Here is a 25933-nt window from a genome sequence, read left to right on the forward strand (position 1 = left end):
AATATTGACTGGACAACTCCGAATTCTCTAGGTCCAGAATAGACTTTGCTTCATGTCAAACAAGGCGTACTACATATTTCTAGAAGTTGTGATATTGATTGATAGTTGTTTATACTAGTTGATTATGGTTGTACAACGAGAAAATCCCGTGGTCAGAAATCATTACTCAAAATTTTCAATTCTCTAGATGGATGGATTGCAATGCCGCACGAGTCTTTTGTGCAAAGATATTAATATTAAATAAGGGTTGTGTTATATTTATCAGACTGTACAGCAAGTTCGTATTGTCTCGAAAACATTTTAGTTGATTGATTAGCAATTGATTATACAGGTGAGTCGACTACGGGCGGTCTGCCACTGGTTGAGTATTCATCTGACCTTTTGCCTGCCAGTCAGTGGCGTGCCGCGTAACTCTTAGCACACAGACAGTACAGCACGATGCCGGCTCCCGCTGCTGCAAAGGCGCCTGCTCCTGCTGACGCCAAGAAGGCCTCCAGTGGTTCCAGCAGCGGCTCTTCCACCCCGGATAGCTCCGGATCTGAGGAGAACTCCAAAATTGTGAGTGCAATGCCGAAAAGAATTTGGAAAAGTGGGAAAAAATTATTTTCATTTACAATAATGGTTATATTTTTCACGTGGAGATATCGAGGTATCAGGTTCAACTCTTTGGTAAGATTTGAGAATATAGGAAATGTGACTTTACCTCAAATTTATTAATTTCTTACAATACGCCGCTTTTATTGTTTCATTCATACTTGTTACACGTGATTTGATAGCATTAATTTGTTTTGAAAGGATAACATGATTTTGGAGATTTGCCATCATTATATGTGACAAAAGGTAAACACAACGTTTCGAGGATAGGAATCTATCCCCTTCATCAGGTGGGGTAGGTATTTTATGTATATATATTTATGTATATGTATTAATACCTCCCCACCTGACAAAGTGGATAGATTCCAATCCTCGAAACATTGTTATAGCTTTTGTAACAGATAGTTATGGCAAATCTCCAAAATTATGTTATCCTTTCAAACTATCCATCGTTAATAACAAACTTTAAACAAAGAACTAATTGGTTTTTTTGAGTCACAGCGTGATATTTTAACTGGTCCTTAACTATCAATCTCGTACATTTGCTATCGTGAATTTCAATAACAATAATTAAACGGTTGAAATGCAAAATGGACTGAACTAAAAATCTTCAGTTTGTGATTATCTTTTGTAGAAAAACCATATCTATGTCTAGGTAAAATGGATCTACCTATAGCAGCTATTCCAATTGTTGAAAGATTGTTGGTCCAAAACAGATTTATCAGTTATTTCCTACAGCACAAACTGGACCAAACCTGTAAATTGAAGTATAAAAATGGGCAAACTCATATTTATTAACATATAAGTTTTGAATATTATAAAATACAAAATGGACTAACCTGTAAAATATTTAAGGCTTTTGTAAATTGTTTTCCGGTCGGAAATTTGATGAAACATCCTTAAGGCAAACAATAAAAAAGGAGGCAAATTGTCTTTTAAAACGGATCAAGTCACATTTTCAAAATGAAAAAAAAAACGGAATTTTTAATTTAGATATAATTTTTACAGTGAATAACTGTACTGGAAAATATATTGTCCTCAAAAGAAGTTGAGGACTACAACACTAACAAGTATGCAAATATGATTGGCGTACTTGGTTTCTACCAAAAGTAACGATTTTTAATTTTACCCTCAAATGTCTTAAAAACTTGAGAGATGCATTTCACAATTCAAATTCAGTAGCACCTCAGAAAGGCTTTGTATTAAACTACACTAAAATAAGTTGACTAATAGTTTTACCCTTTGTTCACGTTTCATAATATTCAATGCAAGTGGATTTAATTGAACCAGATTAAACCAAATTGATTGTATCCATATCACCAATTATATCAGCATTCATTATATTTATTCCCTACGGATGGGGTTTACAATAGTTGGGAGAAGCTATTGTGAAACTGGGGCTTAAGTATTTCAATAACTTGGTTTGTACAATCAATGCGTGGGTGGCGCCTTTATTACTGTATAATATCTTACAGAATGAAATGGGCTATCCCTTTATACACCTTGTCTATTAACATTAATAGTTCTTGGTCTTGCATTGTTCATTATAATACATTTTTACAAACAAACAAGCCGACTTCAAAACGGTAAAATAAATTCAAGGAACTAAGAAGTAAAAAAATACTTTTTTTTCTCTGAAAAAGAGATAAAATCAAATTCTATAGCACACCATTTTTGAAGGCGGTGGAAAATTTTAGCAAAAATAATCAACTCCGTAAATTATGACATTTCACCCTTATTTCCGTCCTTCTTAATAAAATGTTCATAGAAAACAAAAGGAATAATTCAGGAGGTTCATCTCTCTACATCACTGCAAGAACGATTTCCACGCTTGAATATCAATAGGTACACTGCATTAGCCATTACGTACAATATACAATGTAAAATTAAATTAAATACTATACTATGGTTTATACATATAATAGGATGTACCTCTATGAAAGTATGCATCATAAATGTAGGTGTTTAATTTGAATTGTCAAGTACAGCATTTGAGAAGCAATTCAAGTACAGCATTTAATTCGTAACACTTTCTTGTAAGATATTAATATTACTCGTATTATAACTAGTTTTACATGTAATTACATCTAACTTAATATGTCTCGCAGCATTACGTTTTAATATATTTGAAATTTTATTGCATAGTGCAAAAGCTTTAAAATAGTAAGGTTTTTTTAAATAAAAAATCGGCTTCAACACGCTAAAATAAAATCAAGCAACTAAAAAGTAAACGAAAGAAACTCAAATGCTATACCACACAATTTTTTAACTTCTAATCTTGAGTACTTTGTCCTAATTAGTAATATACGATTAAGATAATCTAGGACTAGAACATTTAGTGAATCTACTTAGCATATAGGTTATTTTTTGGGAGATCAAGCCAATTTTTAGTCTGGCATTCATTCCATCGACGCAATAAACCGTGACTTATTCTGTAATATGTTATATCTCTAATCGATCGGCACTTAATATTCTGAGAAATTGAATAACCCATTCCATGTCTGAAATTTGAGGTAATTTGAGAAATCCTAATCTCTGTACGTCAAACTGACCCTCCGTTCAGTGAAATACAGTACAGTATGCTTCACACGTACTACAACTGAAGTGAATCTCAAAATATTATATAAGTACTTTATCCTTTCTCGCTATTATAGACTGAATCCAAATAGCCTCAAAGTCACGTAACACAACGTATCACCTGACTTAATACTAGCCCAAGTGAAATATATTGTGGCATCCCTGACGTAAATGATAACAATAGCTAGGGAACACTATCTGGAAAACATTCCATTTTGTTAGTCCTTGTCATGTTTCAAGTAACTGTGAGGTAAGCTATGTTTAGTTTAAAGTTACTTTCTGGCCTCTCTCCTATTTTGGTGCTCTACGACTGATTTTATTAGTATACATATTATTATGATCCCTAACGTGTTTAAGGTAAAAGAGTAGTTGAAAAAACACAGCAGTTTACGATGTAGACCGGGAAGCTTTCTGAAGTAATGTAATGGTTTAACATTTTCAATATCCGCACACAGGTAAAGTACCATAATCATTGGAAGAAAACTACGTATCTGCATCCAATTCAGTTTCATTGCTTCATTTAATGTTTTAAAGGACTCCTACACCAGCGTTTTCTAAAACCTTACTGTAGACTGAAAGTCTTACCACAGCAACTCAAATATAATATATGATGGTTAAACAAATTTAAATTTCTACCATAATCTTGTGCCGCTGCTCCAGGACGGTTTTTATATTGCCTTAAATAGAGGCGTTACTCGGACCATTATAGTGAACAGATATGTTTCCTAGCATCTGTGAGGTAAATTATAGCTATTGGAGTATATATATATATTTGCATCTTATTCTGTCTCGTTGCTCTATGTCGTGTTTCAAAGAACTCCTTCAGGAGCGAAACTTCTCACAGCAACTTTGAGGTATTTTATGACGATTTAAAAAATTAAAACCTCCACATTCAATCCTATCCCTTTTTTCCAAGACGGATATTTTACCTTTCCTCGAAAAGAAAACAGCATTTCCGCAATTTGCTTTGTCTGACTTCTGAATATGGCTTTATATGTAAAACTTTTATATGTAAAGTAATTTCCTCGTAAGTCCAAAAAAAGTACTTGTCCAATTTTTAAAATAATTATGTGGAACCACTAAGAGGTAGCCTTCTTTTATTAAAAAAATCATAAAAAATAATTTCGGAAAACTGTGGACATATATAAAAAAGGAAAATAGAAACAGGTCAAATTGTATAATCTCCTCCTTTTTGAAGTCCGCTAAAAACAATGTTTCACATAATGTTTTACAAGCAATTGAATTGTATTGCTAAAGTTCATATTTTAAGTTAGATTTATTGAACAAAAGAAATATTAACTATTTTAATGAAGAATTCAAACAAAATATTATGTAAAATCCCCAATTCCTGTATTATTCGTCCAATTATCGAAGATGATTAATGGATATATGACTGATGTTTATTAGTATTTTGTTCTCAAGTTTGTTACAGATTATATAAATAACGATATTATATTCCTTATGTACCTTTAGAATAATGCCTAGAACATTGTCAAATGAGTTTACAGCATTTATAAGAATGACACTAACTGTAAGATACATTTGCTAAGCTTTAACATTTTTAGATTGCACTTACAAAAAGTTCAAAAAGTCTCGAATGTAAACGAAATACAATTGCAGTATTAACTATTTTAAGTACGAGTAAATTATCACGTTTGATACAAATTACTTCATTTACACTTCAGTAATATCACAATTGTAGTCTTAACTCTTAAATACGATATAATTCCAGTAATGCGAGTAAATTATCACGTTTGATACAAACTAGCCCATTTTCACTCCAGTAGATATTCATGGACGAATAATTATTCACAAATGAAGTCAATCAGTTGAATAACTGGTTGAAATGTGTAACTAATTTATCTACTTTACAATAGACGTCTGTGCCATAGCGATCCAGACACTCAAATCAGAAAAGGACTTCAGTGTTAAAACGAATTTATTAGTGTAGCCTATGTCGCTTTACGTCTATGAAATAACAAAAACTAGAATATATATTAGTTACTATATCATAAAAATTATTAATGACGTTTACAAATGAATGCAATTAAGGTGATAGACATAACAAATAAATCTATGTAGGTTAATAACATAAGATTTAACATAAAATGGTAACACGCTTGATAAATGCAAATTATTTCTAGGTTATAATAAATATTTACCGAAATTTGAAATGTGTTTGTTCTATAAAATTCATGCACATTTTGTAAGTTTAAGAATTTTAATCTACTTAAAAGAAATTTATTTCATGTTTGTTCCAGGGAGATTTGAGCCTCACAAAGGACCAGATTATATGTAAGTTCCTTGTATTATATAAAATACATATATGTATAACATAAATAGTATTAGTAGTAGTTTTCTCAGTAATCATCAACACAAACATTCAAATTCAAAATTCAATCTTTGAAAATCTTCTATGTAATCTTTTAATTATATTAAGTTATAGAGAGCTCGTCTCGGGGTACGAGCAAAGTCCATGCAGAAGGAAAATTGCACGTATTTTAAACCACAATAATACCATATTGCCTTCCGTTTTACAAACATTGAAATATTTTGAAGATTTGTAGAGCGATTGGAAAGAATTTAAGTATTATTATTCTTTAAATTAATTATTAAAATAATTTACATAAGTGAATATTTAAAGCATCGTGGTTTCTTTATTAACTTTGTGTATGCAAGGAATCAATCAAGATATAACACTACTCCAATATCAAAGTCAAGTATTGGGAAAGCTACATTAGTTAAAAGTATGAAAAACATTTGCTACATCTGCGAGAACTTTTGCCTCAATTAATAACATTAAATATATTTTAAAATATAGTTGAATATGTTATAGGAGTATGAGTAAAATCTTCATGTGGAAATGCAGTTAGAAACGTTTGGTTACTAAGGTTAAAAAAAAATACAAAATTAAGCAGTAAAGTATGGCATTTTTGAATTTATAATACCTTTTTTTGAGACTAAAATAAGTGATCATGGGTGTTTAATAGCCAAAGTTTATGATAGCAGAGTTCCAAAAAAGCAAAATATATTTGTATAATCTTTTATTATTTTTTTATAATTAATTCTAAAATTCACTTAATTTTTTATAGATCCATTCCACTTTTTATTAGAAAATAAAAATTTTACCAATGTTAATTAGAGTTTTTTTTTGTTATGGAACCAACGCTGTTCTTTTTAACAAGTCAAGCATTGTGTGTGTATACGTTTTTATATACTTTAACATTAAAACATTTCTATTAATATTAAATCGAAAACGTTATCTTACAAAATCTGGTCATATTTTAAAGAGCAATTTGTAAAAATGTAGTATCCAGAGCAAAGTAAAACATACTAAATAATATTCCTGACACTATTTGTTAATTTTTTTTTGGTAAATCTTAAGCTCAGCGACTACCCGCTCCGATCGCCGTAATATTTTGCATACTAACACAGGTTAACGTAATTTCACCGAAAAAAATAGTCCTGATTATCGCTAACACATAAAAACCAGCTTTTCGGCAGTAAAATGTTGGCAATACAAAACACATAAAATAACAAGATTTTCGACTATCAAACATAAAACAATGGCCGACCATGGTCGTTTTGATGAGTTGACAGTAGTCACGTGACAAACAGGAAGGTTTCCGATTGGCCGGGCGGATCACGTGACCTATAGTACGGCTTCGATTGTCCGCCGGATGTAAACAAACAAACCCACGTGGAAAAGGAATAATTAGTGAAATTATTGACATGGCTTGCGATGGTTCTTGTCACACGCTATTCTTTGAAGCATGTTTATTTGATGAAAAGTGTGTTATTAACGTGTTTTGTGCGCACAATGTGCTTCCAACGAAGACAAATTGTGTGAAGTGCGGAAACTCGGTGAACTTGACAGATGATTTAAAGTTCAGGTGTGGAAAGATTGTTAATTTGCAGAAGAAAGCCCGGAAAAAGTGTGGCTGGCGTGTTTCAGCGAAGGTCGGCACGTTCCTGGAGCGAAGTAGAGTTAATATTAACACATTGTGGCGTTTTATCATAACATATCTTTTCACATCACCTCGAGGGCACTCATTTGTTAAAATCCATCTTCATCTCACAGACCCGACAATAGTGGACTACTACTCGTTTCATCCGGGAAGTCTACATTGACCATTTGAAAAGAAACAGCCAACAGTTGGGCGGACCCGGCGCGCGTAGTTGAGATCGATGAAGCCAAATTTGGCAAAAGAAAATACAACAGAGGACGGATAGTAAAAGGACAGTGGGTGTTGGGGGGAATAGATCGGGAGGACCAAACACACTTTCCTTATCCCAGTTAAAGACCGTACGGCGAAGACTCTGATACGGTGTATTAAAACTTGGGTGTTGCCAGGATCCACAATAATTACTGATTGCTGGAAGGCCTACAATACCCTATCACAGTATCAGTTTAACCACCTGACTGTGAATCACACAAAGAACTTTGTTGACCCCTTAACACCCGCCTGTACCAACACAATTGAACGGAAGTGGCGTGACGTCCGGTCAGAAGTCCCCAAATACGGTCGCAAGAGCAAGCACTTCGTCGGCTACCTCGCGGAGTACTTGTTTAAAAACCAAGTACATCCCAGAAGAAAGGGTTCACGCTTTCCATCGAGGCAGTGGCTGCGTTGTACCCCCCAAAATACCATTAAGGTAATTTTTTTAAATTTTAATTGTTTTTATTTTAATAACCAGACATGAATCGTTATTTGAAATTTTGTTTCTACTGATTACTAGATTAGCCTAGAACAATATTTCGTCAATATAAAACAGGAATTTGTCTTATCTCAAACCCCTCCCCATCCTCAGACAGAGGTCAAAGTCGAGCGGTCTAGTAGATAACGTGATTGCAGGTAGAGCCTAGCTTGCCTATTCCAAAACTCAGATCACGCGATGCTTGCCCGCTGCGCAGCGCTTCGCGCTGCTTGCTCTTTTAGAAAAAAAATTAACTCGAGCTTGCAAAGTCCAAGCCCAGATCACGCCATGACTGCTTACACGCACAACACTCAGACAGAACTAACGCAGGTTTCATTACAGGCAAAAGATGAGCGGCGCGCGTTTATTACTGATAAGATAAGACGAGTTTATACTAGAAATTCGTACATGGGACTACTGCCCTACCGAACTAATAACACCAAAAAAAACGAATAAATGCATTGTCAGTCAGGTTTTTCACAATTTTGTCTTTTCCAAAATTTTTTTTGGGGGGAAGGAGTGTAACGGCTACGGCGATAACCGGGAATACTTTTTTTCGGTGAAAATTACGTGCCCTGCGAACTAATAACACCAAAAAAAAACGAATAAATGCACTGTCAGTCAGGTTTTTTTAATTTTATTTTTTCCAAAAATTTTTTTGGTGGGGGGGGGGGGAGTAAACGGCTACGGCGATAATCGGGGACTATTTTTTTCGGTGAAATTACGTTAACCTGTGTTAGAATGCAAAAAATTACGGCGATCGGAGCGGTAGTCGCTGTTCTTAAGATTTGCCATTTTTTGTTATGTATTACTAGTAGCATTATTCGGCTGAAACGAAAGAATTAAATCACAATAACTAATACATATACTTAAATTAAATACAAATCTGAAAATATTTTTCTCATATATCTCACAAATAACAAATTAAAAATTGTTAATCCTATCCAAATAGGTCAAAATACTCGGTTTGCGTTTAATTCAGCATACACTTATATGTATAAGAGATAATACGTGTATTTGTACAGTGTCAGTCTAAAAATTGTATAAAATAAATACACATTAATGGAATTTAAACTGTATCTAACTTCTCTTGAAATAATTGACCTCTTTTACTCCTGATAATTAACAAACTATTTCACTTTTATTATAGTTATTGCCTTGATTTATTATCAATATATAGACAACAGATTGTAAATTGTTGCTTGGATTTTTATTAATGAGATTGCAATCAATACCAACTCAGTTAAAAAGTTTAGTTAGCTATTTAGTGAATTTTGAAACGATTTTTATTGTTTATGTAGACTATTTAAATAATATTGCTTTTCTACATCCTTACATTATTCATAACTAGATTATATTCGTCATATATAATGTATTTAAAATTACTAAATTTATTGAACACATTTCCTATTGTTTTTAAATACTGTATAAGTCCGATTGTCTGAGATACTGGATTAACCGAGTGTTTGGGAAAATAATTACCTTATAGAAATCGCGTTCAAAATCGTACTGAATAACAAGGTCTGCTTTTATGTGTGGACGTTATATCTACTGTAGAGAGCTTACGTGTGGTATAGCGAGGGATACGTCGGCGAACGGGTAGCTTCTTATTCACCTTTTGGTTCATGGCAGGTAAAGTCGAAGGTTCTTGTTAACGTTTTGCTACGCGATTATCGAGAGTTAAAACCTCTAAAGTTTTCAAGATCTTTCTTTCCCTCTCAACTGCTGTTCTTGTTTTCCTCCTTCAGGCACCGGGGATCCGCTCAAATACCTCATTGGTTTCTCTCAGGTTGACAAAGAGGTCCCTGATCTCTGCACAGCTAGTATTATCACATATATGAGGTTGGACGAAAAGCACGCCGCAGGAGGAGTGTCAAATGCCACCGATTTTTTGCAGAAAAATTTCGTCTCTAATCTGCATAATTCTCACATAAGTGATTTCTAAATCCAAAATTATCTTCACCACTTTTAAGTCAGAACCACGACGTAGTGTTGGGTATGATAAAGAACCATCCATATTGGGACTCGGGTTAGGAGAGGCAATCGAAAAAGAAGACGATACAGGCCAGATGGAGGCGGAATTCCCTCTGCCCTTGTAGTTATCGTCTGTAATGGTTTTCCTCTCCCCATTTTTCCTATTTTTTCTGGCTTAGCCTTTACTAAAGTGTATCCTTTATCAAAGTGTACACTCGCATACTCTATTAGCGACAAGTAACAAAATCGCTGTAACGCTTACCGAAAAAAGTTAATAAATATTTATTTGCTTGGAGGTAAAAAATGGCTGTCCCCAATAATCAGTCATAGTAAGTCGCTATAGAAGATAATCTTGGCCAGTGGAAGATAAATCGCGTCTTTGCTTATAATAAAATGCGCGTGCCTGTTTTTTTCTGTGGCTTATAGGACTTATTACTGACATTAGTGTATTAGACAATTCATAAAACTATTGTCATATTTTATTTCCACCCATAGGTCTCGTGGTTTGAAATTCGATACTAACTTGCCATTAGATTTAATTCTCACCTATATTTTGCATAAAAATGGGCAAAATAGTATTTAATTTCTTAAAATACGTTTAAAATTAGAACTAAATAAATACTTGTTAGAACTAGGCACATACGCCATATATCTAAACTACTAATATGGCTATGTTTTTGGTAATGCTATTTGTATTTTCCAGTACTGAAAAATGCTTTCACAGCCTTCGACCAAGAGAAGAAAGGCTGCATCGGGATCAGCATGATTGGCACCATCTTGGAATTGCTGGGTCACGCTCAGACCAATGCGCAGTTGGAGGCTATCGTCAAAGAGGTCGACCTTGACGGTAAGAATAATAGATACCAGTATAAAGAAGAAATTTTTGTCTTAAGGTATTTCTTTAAATCGAACATATGAAAAACTATCAGAAAGACTGTTTTGGACATTTGCTATCACGTAGTGTTACAAGAAGATCTGCATTCTGCTCTCTTGAGAATGTCACCGTTTCAACGTGATGTCAAATACTGAAATTGAATTGATACCACCTATAGATTAGTACAAAATATAATTTTATAATCAACTTATCGTTAATGAAATGCATTTGTTATATTATAAAATAAATGAGAATTAATCAAAGTCAGGTATGTGGAATTCCACAAGATTTACTAGATGAAGCTGAATTGTTGGAGGTATAAGAATAGCAAGAAATGGGTTGACAAGTAAATTGATCAGAGTATTGCAGTGCAGCCACAAATATGTAATATGTTTCAGTAATATTCGATACTGTATTGAAAGGTAAACCAATGTGTTTGGATTTGAATGTGACATTTCATCTTTCGCGCATGTTTAAGAACTTTGATCTTTGATTTAAATCACGGTACTCATCAGTATTACATAGGTGATAGAAAAAAAATTTAAATATACGAGTACATTATTTGTTCTGTTTTATCCTAGTAGTATTAGTTTATGTCTTTTCATGGTTAACATTTTATTTTAATTTAATTAATAAACATTATCAAAGTAAAATTTCGGAAAATTTTGTGACTGAAAATCCAATGATATCTATGCAATTGTGTTTTTCTAATTTTACATTGAGTTTAGATTTGTATACGGAGTTTATTCTCTGAAATTTAATAAATGAACGATCTACAAAACTGTAATATATGTTCAAGAGCATTATAGACCCAACTAATTAGATTTATAATATATCGGCGTTGAATTAAGCACTGCTTTTATGAATACTGAAAGTAAATAAATTTCTAAATTCACATAGTACAAAACCCAGTACAATCAAATGGAAGAAGTGAAATTTTTAGATAAATTAGAGATGCTTTGTTTCATCTATACAATAAAGTTTCTGAGGCATCCATGTTGATATGAAAGGCATCATTATACTACGCTATAAGGTAATAATAAAACTCCGGTAAGATGAAAACATTAAAATTTGTTTTTATGAACATCAAATAACATATTCGAGCTAAATATTGGTAACAATAATAGTTTTAAGGTGCTCTATTCAATAATGCTCCTCTATTCCATTCCCAGGGTCAGGAGAGTTGGAGTTCGAGGAGTTCTGTATCCTGGCGTCTAAGTTCCTGACTGAGGAGGAGGAGGACACGAACGCTGAACTCCTCAACTCCGAGCTCAAGGAGGCCTTCAGATTCTACGATAGAGATGGTAAGAAATTATGGTTATTAACAATATCTCTGGTTGTTTTTATAGCAAATGTGCCATAAATTTGATTTTATAGTGGCTATTACCACATTTATATTAGAAAAACTACTACTGTCGCCTGTAATTCTTGAAATTTGTCCCAATCCTAACTACTAAACACGTTTATATCTTGAACACGGGTTTCAAAATCTTGAATATCATACAGGTTAGCTTAGGTATTCATATTGCTTCACAGATGGGCAGTAGTAATAAGAGGTTTCTCAATCTAATATAAACTGACAAGGTTTTCTCACTTGTCCTTAACACTGACAATGGAATCTAGAATAAGAATGAATTAGTAAATTTTAAAGTAATAATGGCGCTTTATAATTTCAAAGCTGGTATTATTCACATTGGCTAAAAATGTTCAAGATTATTTTTTAATATGATTCATATAAGGCAGTTTGATTTTACGTTAATGTTTTTTTATTTTCGTAATGGCCAGTGTAATAATTAAAATCCACCTAATGTTCAGTGACTAGGCTATGCAAACTTATGAACAATTTAACGAAATCCCATAATGATGTTCAACACATTTATATACGTTACCTCGTTGTGTCTCCATTAAGGAAGACTTTCCCTCTTATATATTTCCTATTTATTTTGGCTTCTTCTACAAACATATTTTGTTATCGCATTGTGTTTTCACTAAGGACCAAGTTTTTCCTTGATTCTCGAGCTCCTCCCGCAAAAGAATCTGGGTTGACTTTGTGTACTCTCGCTATTAAACAAATTTCTCCGCGATTTCCGGGATCATAAATAATAACTTGCGTACTATTGGCAGAAGCAACACTCTTGCTACCTAATATGTCCTTACTAAGAATAAGTCTTCTTTATTATTGTCGATTATGGAGGATTTGGACATATAATAGGAGTTTACCACCATTATTTGTTAGAAAAGGGTACAAGTACGTTTTTGGGATTGGAATTTATCCTCTTCATGAATGATGAAAAAACGAACATAAAATTAAGCACAAAAATCAGTATATGCTGTTGGACTAGCCAAAGGCCAATTTGAAATCAAAACATGTTATAGTTCTTAAAAACTTTTTCCATTTTTGGACGTTCAATTTGCCCGTATGTCAAATAATTATATTAATTACGGTATATTATTATTATTCTCTCATAGTATGTAAAATTTCCCATAGAAATCTTATATATTCTGAGACATTTATGAAATTTATGAATGAATTATGAGACAAAGTTGGTAAAACCATCATGCGTTAAAACAACTATCCACAGGCGTTTAAAACTCATAAATTGCTTTAACTGTTCCACATCTGTTTAGAATGACGATCAGAATTAAGAACGTTTTATTTAAAAACTGTGAATGTTAGTAACCTACACTCAAATCATATAATTATGTTAAGGTATTACATATGTAACTATTATTTCATCACTTCAGAGACTACCGAAACCGAGTTAGTATCTGTGTGTAAATGTATCTATGGAATGAGGGTGTATAGGGAAATTGTCAGTGGTCTTTGGCAAATTAGTTCGTGTAAACTCAGTGACACTGTTGATGTTTGAGCTATGTATCCACTGATTACAAGCCATTCTGTATAATTAGATCTGTTGCGACGGGTGTCGATACTCGCGATTAGTGATTTTTAATTATATATATATATATATATATATATATTTGTTATTTTGAAAAGTAAAATATTGCACAATATTACACATATCCTACATTCAAGTTTAAATACTTAAATTTATTTTCAAAAACTAATTTATTTTTCCAAAAAGCCCTACATGTATCAGTGTTTGAATCCTAAAATTGATCCACGAGTGACTAACTCAGGTAGTTAATAGTTATGTTTGTCTGTCCGTGCGATGAATTGATACTGGTTGATACAAAGTCAGCTATTTTAATTCAGTAAGGATGTATTTTTGCTGGTGACGACATTCCTTTGACTTCCAAATTTCCATAGTTTAATATAGTAGTAAAACTTTTTAGTGAATTTATTAACACAAAGCACGTAATCATATAGTGACGTATATATTAAGCGTAAACAGTCCTAACCTCTCAGTTTTACGCTTTTTATGTGTGTAAAAAGGGCGATTTTGTGACACATATACTATTAAATTATTTTCATAAGATTTACTCGTACAGCTGTACTCAATATAACCAAAACTGTTCAAGATACAACATATTATATAAATAATATATTTATATAAAATTTTAAATAATTAAAATATCATAAGCATTCCAGAGTACTTTTTATTTTTCTCTAGCTTCGTAAGTAGTTGTCATTATTTTTTAAAGAATATTGGGACAGTCTATCTAGATGTACAAAAACTTTGAACAGAGATTAGTTTCGAGTTTTGGGATTTATGTTCCGTTAATTTATGCAGAGACGTTTTGAAAGTGTTATATTAAGGACAATTGAAATAGACTAACTAAAACTAAGTACCGATCCTATAAATAATAGCTAATAAAGTATGAATATTATAGCTAATATTTTTGTTACATGGTGGAAAGTTGATAGAATTACATGACGTAATCCATCGTAATATAAACACTGAAATAGTACTACATCAAGGCAAAGACCAAAACAAATAATTAAAACCGAAATAGGTTTTTTCGATGAATTAGGAATGAACAAACTATTCTCAGTGGTTTGTATTAGTCCCGCCAATGTTAACCGAGCCGATTACAAAGTCCCAATAGGTTACAAGCACTCTAGCTTATTAACCACTGTACAGTAGTCGCACGTTCATTACATTATGTTTGCCATTGATCCTAGGTCTGGCCACCGTGGCTTGCCGACTTACATATTGCTGTTTAACTTGAGAATTGGAGTAAGTAGGGTTCTCAAGTTTACAAATTTAATACACGATTTGTATTTGTAACAGTCTTAAATACTTAAGTTTTGGTAGTCTTCATTGAGGACCCGATAGTTTTTTGAAATCGTGTAGTTGTTCGTTCGTCTGTGCGATAAACTCTTGATAGAAAGGTCCTGAATATTTGAAATTTGGTACATAAGTTCCTCATGGCCCATGGAGAAGCACTATGGATTTAGGGTCAAAAATTAAAAGGAAAGTTTACCCTTTTGTACCTTTACCCGTTGTCCACATGGGCACTACTTCTTTTGTTACGTTCTTTCATATCCTTCTATGCTCCATTGCATCAGTTTATTTTATTTTATAACAATAATTATTTTATCATGATTTAAAGGTTTGTTTATTTTATCATATCTGTCCTGTATTTTGTATCTTATTAAATCCTCCAATGTAACAGAACCGTGGTGGCAGCTCCCGAAGACATTCTAATACTAACGTAACAATCTTTTCATCTGTATTTATTGTCTGTGCGCAACCCCTTTGTTACGTTTTGTGGGAGGTCCTTCAACACTCCATTGCATCGAGCTATTTATATTACTGGAGACTATATCGAACTACTTTTCTCCATAAAAAATAATGAGATTATCATGGTTTGCCTCCTGTAAAAATTTAAAATTCAGGATTTATCACTATTAAAATAGGTTTTCTTACCTATTCCCATACTATTAGTAGCCCATGGAAAATACCATTCGTGGTATACGTAAAAGATCTACCACTTTATTGATGAATTAAGAAAAGTATTTATATTAATTCATTCAAAAAAGTATGAAAATATGCTGCACTCAGCGATCTTTTCTGCCTTTGCAAACACCCCCCCCGTCCCTTTTTTGGTAAGAGCCATCTATGGTAAATATACCAATAAATCAATGTTAAACTTCAAACACTCTTACACCTTACCTTTGGTTGTAGAATCTTGGAAAATGTAATTCTAAAGATAATATGAAATGCATTGTAATGCTTTTTAGTGTTCTTGTAAGTGTATGACTTCAGAATAATCAACAATTAAATGTAAAATAGTTTGAGGTTTATTTCCTGAATAACTAAAAAAATGTCTAATAAATTTAAAAGCGTTTGGATATGTACTTATCTAAAAATCTAGTATTTTCCATAATTATGAAAAGACTGTAAAAATGTTTCAAGTTAACATTGCTCTTATAAGGCTAATCTCAAGATGGCGGATTTTAGGCCGTTGATTATCGATTAAGTGTTAGAGAGGAAGGCTTCTTAGCCATAAATTCACCAGGTAAAATGACATCCCCTGACTATAACTTAACCCTTTAACAGATCTGGACATTCCAACGGAATGGCTCTTCTAATGACGTTGTGCGGAACAATGCGTATTGTCTCATTTTAGTTTATGGTGTACATAACACTTAACGATGAGCCGCGGATATTCTGGAATGCGTAAAGTTATTGATTTATGACCGTCGGGAAGAAGCAGAATGCGTGCAGTGCTGAAATTAAATTTATGATTCTCGCTAACCCCCATGTGACTATGCGTACTAGAACTCCCAAACTTTTCATACATAGGGTTCTCTTTTATTTTTTTTGTTAAATAAAATTGCCTTCCATGAAAAATAAGATAAAATTTAATTTGGGAAAATAAAATTTTTTTAAACTTATAAGGGCACGGTAACGTATCCAAGTTAGATTTTTACCTTGTTTTAAGAGCTAACTGGTATTATGCTGAATATCAGCCAAAAGTTTGTTTGAATATCGGGTGATGGCTCAGTATCCCATTTTGCCTCCACTGGTGTGACGTGTGATTGTGCTTTTGAATTCTCGCGCTCTTGCCGTATGCTAGTGACTTTTTCCTGCGAAGTGACAACGTCCAGGATTCATAATCTCCTGTCTGGACCCCAAGTAATTTTCAGTTTCGATTTTCTCATTTTCGTTTTCTTCTTTTTATTTTTCTTTTCTTTCTATTTTAGGTACTATTTTTCACCTGATGAAGGGCATAGATCTCAAGCCTCGAAACGTTGGGTTATACATTTTGTAACATTTAACGATTGCAAATGGTAGTGCTATACACGTTTAAGGTTAGTTTGAGAATGATAAAAACGTAGAAAAAATAAAAGCACAAGAAGAATCCGCTCACAGCCGGTCCGATGGCCAAGCCTAGTATTATCATTGAGAAAGGCTGCACAACACTAGTGTATTATGTTCACTGCTCCTAATTACAATTATCAGTAAGAAGTCTGCAGCAGGCCTTTATTATTTTTGGTAGAACTAGCTTATTTTGAAAGTCTTTACAGCTTAAGATGAAGCGGCTCAAGGCAAAAATGGTAATGTAGGCATAAACTTACAAGGAAGTAGCAGATATTTAAATATGTAAGGTAAAATAAATTGAGGGCATAGGCTATAAAGCAACGGATAAAGCAAAACAATTATTTTACTTTTTCAGTGAATCAATCTAATTACAATCTCTAAAAAAAATGTGACGTCCGAGATTGTTTTTAGTCTGTATACTTCCAATATTTACAAAACAAATAACACCTAAAGATCATTGACGCTGAAACAGTTCGGCTGGCCGCGGATTATGAGCTGCTATCGTTTGTTTAACAATTATTTTGCTTCAATCCGGCATTGGCATTCGATTCGATTCCCAATTGATTACAAGTAATCTAACTAATTGACCACTGTAACAGTGGTATTTCATTACATTGTGTTACTATTAAGCTGGGGTGCGTCAAATTCAGCTAATCCCCAAACAAAACAAATATATAAATGTTTTGTTACACGTAAGAAGTGTATAAGTATAAGAATATAAAGAGTGTGTCACAGATTTCGATGAAAACGATGTTATATAATTTAGAATTGGCGTTCTTTTGGCAATAAAGGAGGTATTATTTAGCTCCTTGCAATAAACCTTAATATATCGACTGGTATCTAAATGTCAGAAGTGTAGGATTTAAAATCATGTAAAATGTTAGATTTCCTTTAATAAATTATTATTTACACAGATATGTAAGAATTATTTTTTTATTTATTTATGTACGGATGTCCAATATTTCCTGTAGGATTTCTACGTATATCAGTCCAAAGAAAATACAAAATTAAACTGTATCTTTTCCAATTTGGGCCTAGAAAGAATCCCAAGAAAACAATTAAAAAATAGGGTATCGACGGTTCCGACAGAGCGTAACGATGGTCTGTACCAAACTGTTGTAGTCGTAACTTTTCCCGGATAACTGCATCCTAAACCAGGATCTTTAAACCTTTTTTATCCTTAAAATTAATAAGCTTCTTCCTTGAACCAAGTTTTAAGTCTCCAAGACCCATTAAGAGTTATTGTATAGATGGACACAGACAGTCAGACGACGCGATTTCAAGACGATCCTTTATCACTAATAAACCGTTACAGCTGAGTATTGAAGAACCCGACAGAGCATATCGAAAGTTGGAAAAATGGACGATCGGACTGATATTTGAAATTTTGACTTAAAAATCAATAGGTTTCGTCATAGCACCACATTATACCAAGATTCAAGTTCCCAAGACCCTTCTGTCAAGAATTATCGTACAGACTCACAGTACCATAATTTTAAGAAGAGCCTGACTAGTTCTTCATTAATAAACTGTTACTAAAGTTATCGGCCAAACACAGACAGGTCGACTCTCCTTCCAACTTTTGACTCCAAAATCAGTAAGATTCTTTATTGCACCAAGAGTATTTTATGTAAAAAATTCCAAATCTCAAGGACCATTCTATCGAGAGTTATCACAGACGGATGGACTCTCCTTCCACCTTTTGAATCCAAACTTCGTATGATTCTTGATTGCACCAGGAGTCTTTTATGTACAAAATTCCAAATCTCAAGGACCATTCTATCGAGAGTTATCACAGACGGATGGACTCTCCTTCCACCTTTTGACTCCAAACTTAGTATGATTCTTGATTGCACCAGGAGTCTTTTATGTACATAATTCAAAATATCAAGGACCATTCTATCGAGAGTTATCACAGACGGATGGACTCTCCTTCCACCTTTTGACTCCAAACTTAGTATGATTCTTGATTGCACCAGGAGTCTTTTATGTACAAAATTCCAAATCTCAAGGATAATTCTTCAAGAGTTATCGCACAGGCAATGACGCGGTTTTAAGGATCTGTAGGGTTCTTAATAATGAGGTATGATACGAGATCGTTTACGAGTAGTTTTATCTATATATTGAGCTTAATATAATTAACACCATGTTTGTGAACAGGGAATGGGTACATCACTACGGAAGACTTCAAGGAGATCCTGAGGGAATTGGATCCTGAGATCCCGGAGTCCGAGCTGATCGGGATGGTCAATGAGATTGATGTTGATGACTCAGGCACTGTGGACTTTGAAGGTTTGTAAGCATTATGGACTCAAACTCACCACAGATGACGTCACAACGCATAGTGGTCTGTTTTCAAATATTTTAAAATTCATAATACACGAGAATGTTATACCCTTTTAAGAAAACGTCTCTAATAAAATTTCAAAGGCCATAGAAACATATGACGGACATATTGAATATAATTGCTTCAGACCAAAATAATTAAGTGATGTTAACAGACTCTAGCAAGTTTTTTTTATAGCTGTACAAATTTGATAAATTAGACGGTACTTAGTAATAAAGATAAAGATTTACATTATAAATACTTGGGGATTCCCCTAAATTATTTTGGTCAAAATTTCTTAAAACCAAAAAATGATATAATAAACTGGTATTTTAAAAAACAAAAAATACATTTTGGATTTGATTTTTAGGTATACTTTGTACTTTTTCAAAAACATTACTAATATAAACTTTATACTACAAAAGTAGCTCATATGTTTAATTATCCAAAACATAGTTTAAAGTATTTTGATATCGCCAAGAGCCACATATGTAAACTTAGGTTTTAGTGCAATGAAAAATATCAAAATATGAATATTCTTAAGAAAAAGCATTCGGTTTTTAATAAAAAAAAATAAATAAATGAATCTGTTTCACAAACCTTATACCAAGCTCTAAGTTAAATAAAATATAATGTAATGAACTAATTTCAATATATAAATAGTTATAAATACACTAAAATTAAAGCTCTCAGCAAAAAAGAAGATGACAGGTTCGAGTCCTATGAAAAATGGAAAATATACATGATCCTGTTATATAATGAAATAAAAAATCGTTAAAAATGAGCTTACATTTATTACGGTACGGTATTAATTACCGAGTTTTCCATAGTACACATAGAAGAAAATTGCAATACAATTAAGAATAGGACAAATGTGTGTATTATAAACATAACGAATAAACCCACATATATACATATATTGTACATATTCCTTATACAAATAAATTAGTGCACAAATTATATACTAGCTTATGAAAAGGTAATGAATGAATTTAAGCCTCAGAGGGATCTGATATTTAAACCGTTTACCGTAACTTAGTGAAAAGTTACCTCTTTTGATGCGCCTTAATATTTTATAAATTCCCTCGTATCTTAAGATGTCCACCTTCTTTATTTTATCACCACTATTTCCTCGAATCTACAATTGTAAAACAATATAGCCCACATAGCCTAACAGTTTATATTCAAATAGGCATACTAGTTGTTATGATTAACAAGAAATGAATTGCTGCAACAACATCAGTTATAATGGAGGTTTTGTAAAAGAACATTTGGAATATTGAAAAAATGTTTGTGTAAATGAAATAACTTACAGAAATACTTTTAATTTTAATTTAAATTAATTATTTTTAAGTATTAACAATAATAATAGCTTGTGCTTATTACAGTGCAAGTTAGCTCGCTTGAATTTAAGCGATAATGAACGAATATATATTTTTTAGCAGGATCCTGTTAGTGGTGTAAGATGAAACAATTAGGAACTTACAAATTAGGTTTGTAACAAAGTTGCATGTTTAGTTTTTTACATTTTTAGGTTGAGTTTTGAAATCGCATCGGTTAATGAAACAGAGAAAAAAGTAAAAATAAATTTCTACCAAAGAGGTATTTGCATCACTTGAGAACGTAATTTCTAAATCATACTAACATCCAATGAAATTTCTTCACGTAAAAACAATTAATTTTGAAATCCGTTAGGTTTCAAAGAGTATAGAACATAAAGCCACCGTCGGAAATACTCAGGATTTTGGCAAACTGGGGTTTTGGTTCGACCTCACATTACAAATCATAAAAAAGTGTTTATCCTGGAGAAGAATTGAGTTTGCTCTCGTAGCTTTAGTTATTTCCAACTGGAAAATGTTTAATTCGACAGAAATTACTCGTATTTAGCTCGAATTGTGATCAATACCAAATCTTATAGTACGTTATTAGATTTTTTTTTAAAAAGGTGTTGTTTGCTGTTAATTCTTGTAGCATAAAACTGATCGAAAAAAGATTATGCATATTTTGGTTTTACAAACCTCTCATATTATCCTTAGGTTTTCAACTGCTTATCTAGTTTTCTTAATTAATTAAACTTACACAATTTATTTTCTAGCCGTATATACCTTCTGCTACACTATCAAAGTTATTGTTATCCTATATATAATTCTTTTGTGTGTGTATGTCACTGAACTCCTTCTGGCTGGACCGATTTTAATGTCATTTGTTATGTGTCTTCAAGTGGATTCAAGAATGGTTTAGGGTTACAATTCGGCCCAGTTTAAATTATTCATTTAATTAATTATTTTTTATCAATATTTGTTTTCGAAATATCGAAGTTTATTTTCGTTGGTATACATTTTCTTGATCGGGGGAAAAAAGGCAAACTCTACAATGGTACTGGAAATATCTTAGAGAGCAACTGAATTTATTAATTTAAATGTTGGCTAAAGTTTTATATTCTGAACAAATAATTATCATAATGTACTGCAAAAGTTATAACATTAATAACGTACTTTTCTAGTCCAGAAGCCTTTTTTGTACTAACTCAGAAATCATTCTTCACAATAAACTAACATTTATATTTTAAATCACATTAGTATTCAAATATACAAATGGTAACCATTTGAACATGAAGAGGGAAATGAGTTTGCTGCAGCATTTCTGCAAGTGACATGTATTTAAATCATTTTAAATGGCGGTTAAATTGAAAAATGATTCGTTCCAGGTGTAACTATTTGCTAAAACAAAGGTTTTCATTATTTAGTGCGCGACAAAAATCTGGTTACAATCTATACTCATTTAAATTTCAAAACAAATCAACCAAACTAAGAGATTTTTTAATGTTTTGAACTTTTATTTTTCTTATTTAATCAAGTATATAACATTTATGATTAAAATGTACTATTATGTTTGTATGAGAGCTCCAGGAGTGCGAATGAAGGTGTTTCACCTGGGGTTATGTGTGTCATACAATAAGGAAAAGAATGTGGATATGCCTTCCAACATCATTATCTACGCATATGGGTGGGGTATTCGAAATTTTAAAATATTTTTGGCGGTGGTGCGATCTGGTGGCGAGCGGATAAATGAGGCGTATGACGTAATCACCGTAATCACTTGGTTTCCCCTCGTCACCTCAGAATCTCCTTCTGCTTGTTAAAATCTCTCTTCAATTTTATTGTGGGGATTGGCACAACTGTCAGCCACGAATACCAGGCTATACTAAACTACCAAACGTATCATTAGGCTGTTAGTTTTAATAACGTCTTAAAAACCAACCATTAGTTTTCGAGGTAAACCAGGTATAATTGTTGGTGACAATCGTAACACAAGTTTGTGTTGGTGTTATATATATATATATATATATATATATATATATATATATATATATATATATATATACATAATAAATGGGGGAGGATGTATACGTACCATGGAGTAACAATAGTCCCATTGGTCTAAACTAAATTAATAGCGCCATAATAAACTACATAGTAATAATTGATCGGTTATGAACTTTAAGAACATTGATATTATATTTATTATAGCCATGATATAGATTTAACAAGTGTACTTTGTATAACCATAATGAATTAATCGTTTATTATCTTAAACGTTTGTAGTTGTATCGATCAGTGTTATCTTTTAATTAAATTAAATTGTGTTCCTGTTTTACAGAGTTCCAACGAGCTCTTCGTTAAAAGAAAATTGGCTGTGAGGAGGGAAAACAGGATGTACATAAACAGCTGTAAGTATAACATTAAATATTATTATTTCTTTAATACTAAGTTTCTATAATGTCAAACTGATATAGCGAGTTGCCATTTTGTAATGAAGTCTAAGATTTAAACGATACAAATTTCATTTAGACGAGTTAGGGATTGAAAATCTTATCAAAAGAAAATGTAGCGAGGTTTGTACTGCAATTATATAACATTATGTACAAAAGAAGTTAAAAAGAAAGTGTGCAACTTATATTAACTAAATAATAAACACCGTCAGGTTTAAATTATTTTCCAAACAAACAATTACTACTTTAATAGATTAATTAACTATTAAATGAAAATAAAAAATAAAATAGTAAATACAATTACATGTTTCATATTAATTTTACCTCGTAAATGTATTTAAACTTAACTGCAGTAATACAGTGTATTATCTTAATTAAATCAAGAGCAATTTAGTGATGTTCAAATATTAAACAAATTATAGTAATTAGTTATTTAGAAAAAGATTTTAGTCCCTCAATGTGAATGCTTATTATAGTTTCATAACGCTGATACTAAACTTTAGTTACATGATGGACATTTTTCATTATATATATTTTAATAGCTGAACAGTATATTTTAAAATAATATTTTTACGCCGTACATAAATCTACATGTAGATGGAAAACTTTCCTATGCGATACATCGCTGGAAAAATCTTATAAAATAAGTTTTGAGGGTAAATTTGGGTCTCTACTATACTTCCATTTCGATGTGTTTAAAATCAAATTTAAATCTTAACCATTAATTCTTTTTTAATTTAAAAATAATTGACACTGCAAGCTAAAATTACCTAATGCATGTGCCTACAAGTAATTAGAAAACAAAAACAAAGAGAACTATTTAATTATTACCAACATACAAATATCTTTAAATATTATGGGCTCCTTAAGAATTCATTTTTTAAGCAACTGAAAGACCTTCCAAACATTGAATCAAATCTAAAAATTAAAACTATTAGTAATTCTAAAAAATTACAACCACAATCATAATAAAAAATAATACTATGGTTCTTTTAGTAGATCCAACATTCAACATTCAAACATTCGAACTTGAATATCAAAAAGATGAACAAGCGAAATACATGATTCTAGGATATTTGAACTAGAATATGTTGCAGAGATAAGAAACCATCTTCAGTTTTAAATAATATTTACATATTATATCATATTTACCTAAATATATTACTATAAAATTTTCATTTTATATCTATAGAATGTTTAAAAAGTAATGTGAACCGAACATTAGGATAACTTAATAATCATTAATTGTAGGTTTTGTTATGTTTTTTAGTAACAAAAATATTATATGAAATTCAGTTCAGAATATTTATAACATTTAAGTTTTTAAAAGTGTATTGTTTATGATATTTTTTTATATTTTCAGGAACCTTTTCAAGTGGACATAATGACGAAACATATCCATTGAAGATTCATGAAAAGAAATTCTTTTAACTTGTCATGTTGACATACATTTTTATATAATGGTGACATCAGTTGTTGATTGCACAATGTTGAAATTGTTATTTAATGTTGACAGTGTTTTAACCTAAAGAACTTGTTATGGAAGTGACTCTTGTACTGTATTTCATTTGAAATAAATTGCTATATTTTTGTTTTAAACATTTATTATCCTTATTTCCTTGGAATTGAAATTCATTATTCGTTGTTCTCTTTCTGTTCTCAGTCCGATTAGAAACTAAAGTAGGATACACAAAATGTTTTACTTTTATCACATACCCGTTCTCATCAAAGTCTTATCTACCACGGCAACGATATTTATTACGAGTACATGATCTATGACTTAAAGGAATGACTAGTTTTTAACTGAATATAATTTCAGGATATCGTATTATTGCCATGTAATAAATATCAAAACAGTAATTTCATGTTGTCCAAAAGTACTATTTGAAATGTTTAAAAATCGAGAAAAGATCAAAGAATCGAGTAAAAATGCCTTATGATTGTACTCAGGTGTTTTACAAGTTATTTATTCTGCGATTTTTTGTTGCCATAAGGTCAATGTAAAAATGTTCACTAACGCACATCTACATTCCATGGAGTGACTATCACTATCGTCCATGAACCCTATGTCTGTGTATAATTCCTATTTCTTTGGCTCGATGTTTCTAAAAGGCTTTAAGAAAAGGGAAATTAAAATTTATGCAAGTAATTCCAGAAAAAACAATCTCAATAAATTGGATTTCAAATTTCGGATGTTTTAGATACACTGGATAGAATCCTAACGAGATCGACTTAAATACTAATACGCCAAACTACGTGTCACGTAACAGGATACCCTGAAGTTTCATTAGACGAACAAATGAGGATTTTTTCAGTTTGTTTTAGTGATGTTAAAAAGAATTTTTCTTAAACGAAGCTCAACATGTTTTGTGATATCCCTTGACTGTATTAAATTGTAGCTTCATGTAAAGTGTTTGTGCCTTAATTCGTGCAAGATATGAGTGATATCTTCGCTAACGCTCAGCAAAATTTGATAGACGGACGGAGACTATAATCAAACTGCGTCTCTCCTATATAAAAAAATGTGCTTCATATTAAATTTCAAGTCTGTGGCTTATTTCGTTCTCGAGATACCCTCTGAAAGAGAGAAAGAGAGACAGACAGACAGTATATATACAAACAAAATTTTGCCAGTATCCTTTGCGGCAGAAAAATAATCTACATTTTAACTCTGTAGCTCAATATGTCCTTAAGATATCCTGCGAATGTTAGGTTTCGCTGGCGCTCAGGCAAATCCCATTGAGGAACATGTACCACTATCAAACTCGATGTTGCCTTCCTGAATGATAGGCTTTGCTAAAGCTCAGCCTATAAGTACAGGTCCATACCAATACGGTTTTACGGGTGTGTTAGAAATAGTGACATTATCATCGTTATAGGTAACG

General features: G+C 32.1%; 1 protein-coding gene across 1 annotated transcript; it reads left to right on the forward strand.

The window, feature by feature from the left end:
- Positions 1-356: 356 nt before the first annotated feature.
- LOC124367607 (troponin C, isoallergen Bla g 6.0201-like) lies at positions 357-24647 on the forward strand. The gene is made up of 7 exons (XM_046824567.1): positions 357-558; positions 5433-5466; positions 10547-10690; positions 11890-12021; positions 19111-19242; positions 22937-23006; positions 24412-24647. Exons 1-6 carry the CDS (start codon positions 439-441, stop codon positions 22957-22959), a joined length of 585 nt encoding a protein of 194 aa, XP_046680523.1. The 5' UTR covers positions 357-438; the 3' UTR covers positions 22960-23006; positions 24412-24647.
- Positions 24648-25933: the final 1286 nt, after the last annotated feature.

Source organism: Homalodisca vitripennis, chromosome 8 (genome assembly GCF_021130785.1).
Source record: "Homalodisca vitripennis isolate AUS2020 chromosome 8, UT_GWSS_2.1, whole genome shotgun sequence".
In the NCBI taxonomy this organism is placed as follows: domain Eukaryota; kingdom Metazoa; phylum Arthropoda; class Insecta; order Hemiptera; family Cicadellidae; genus Homalodisca; species Homalodisca vitripennis.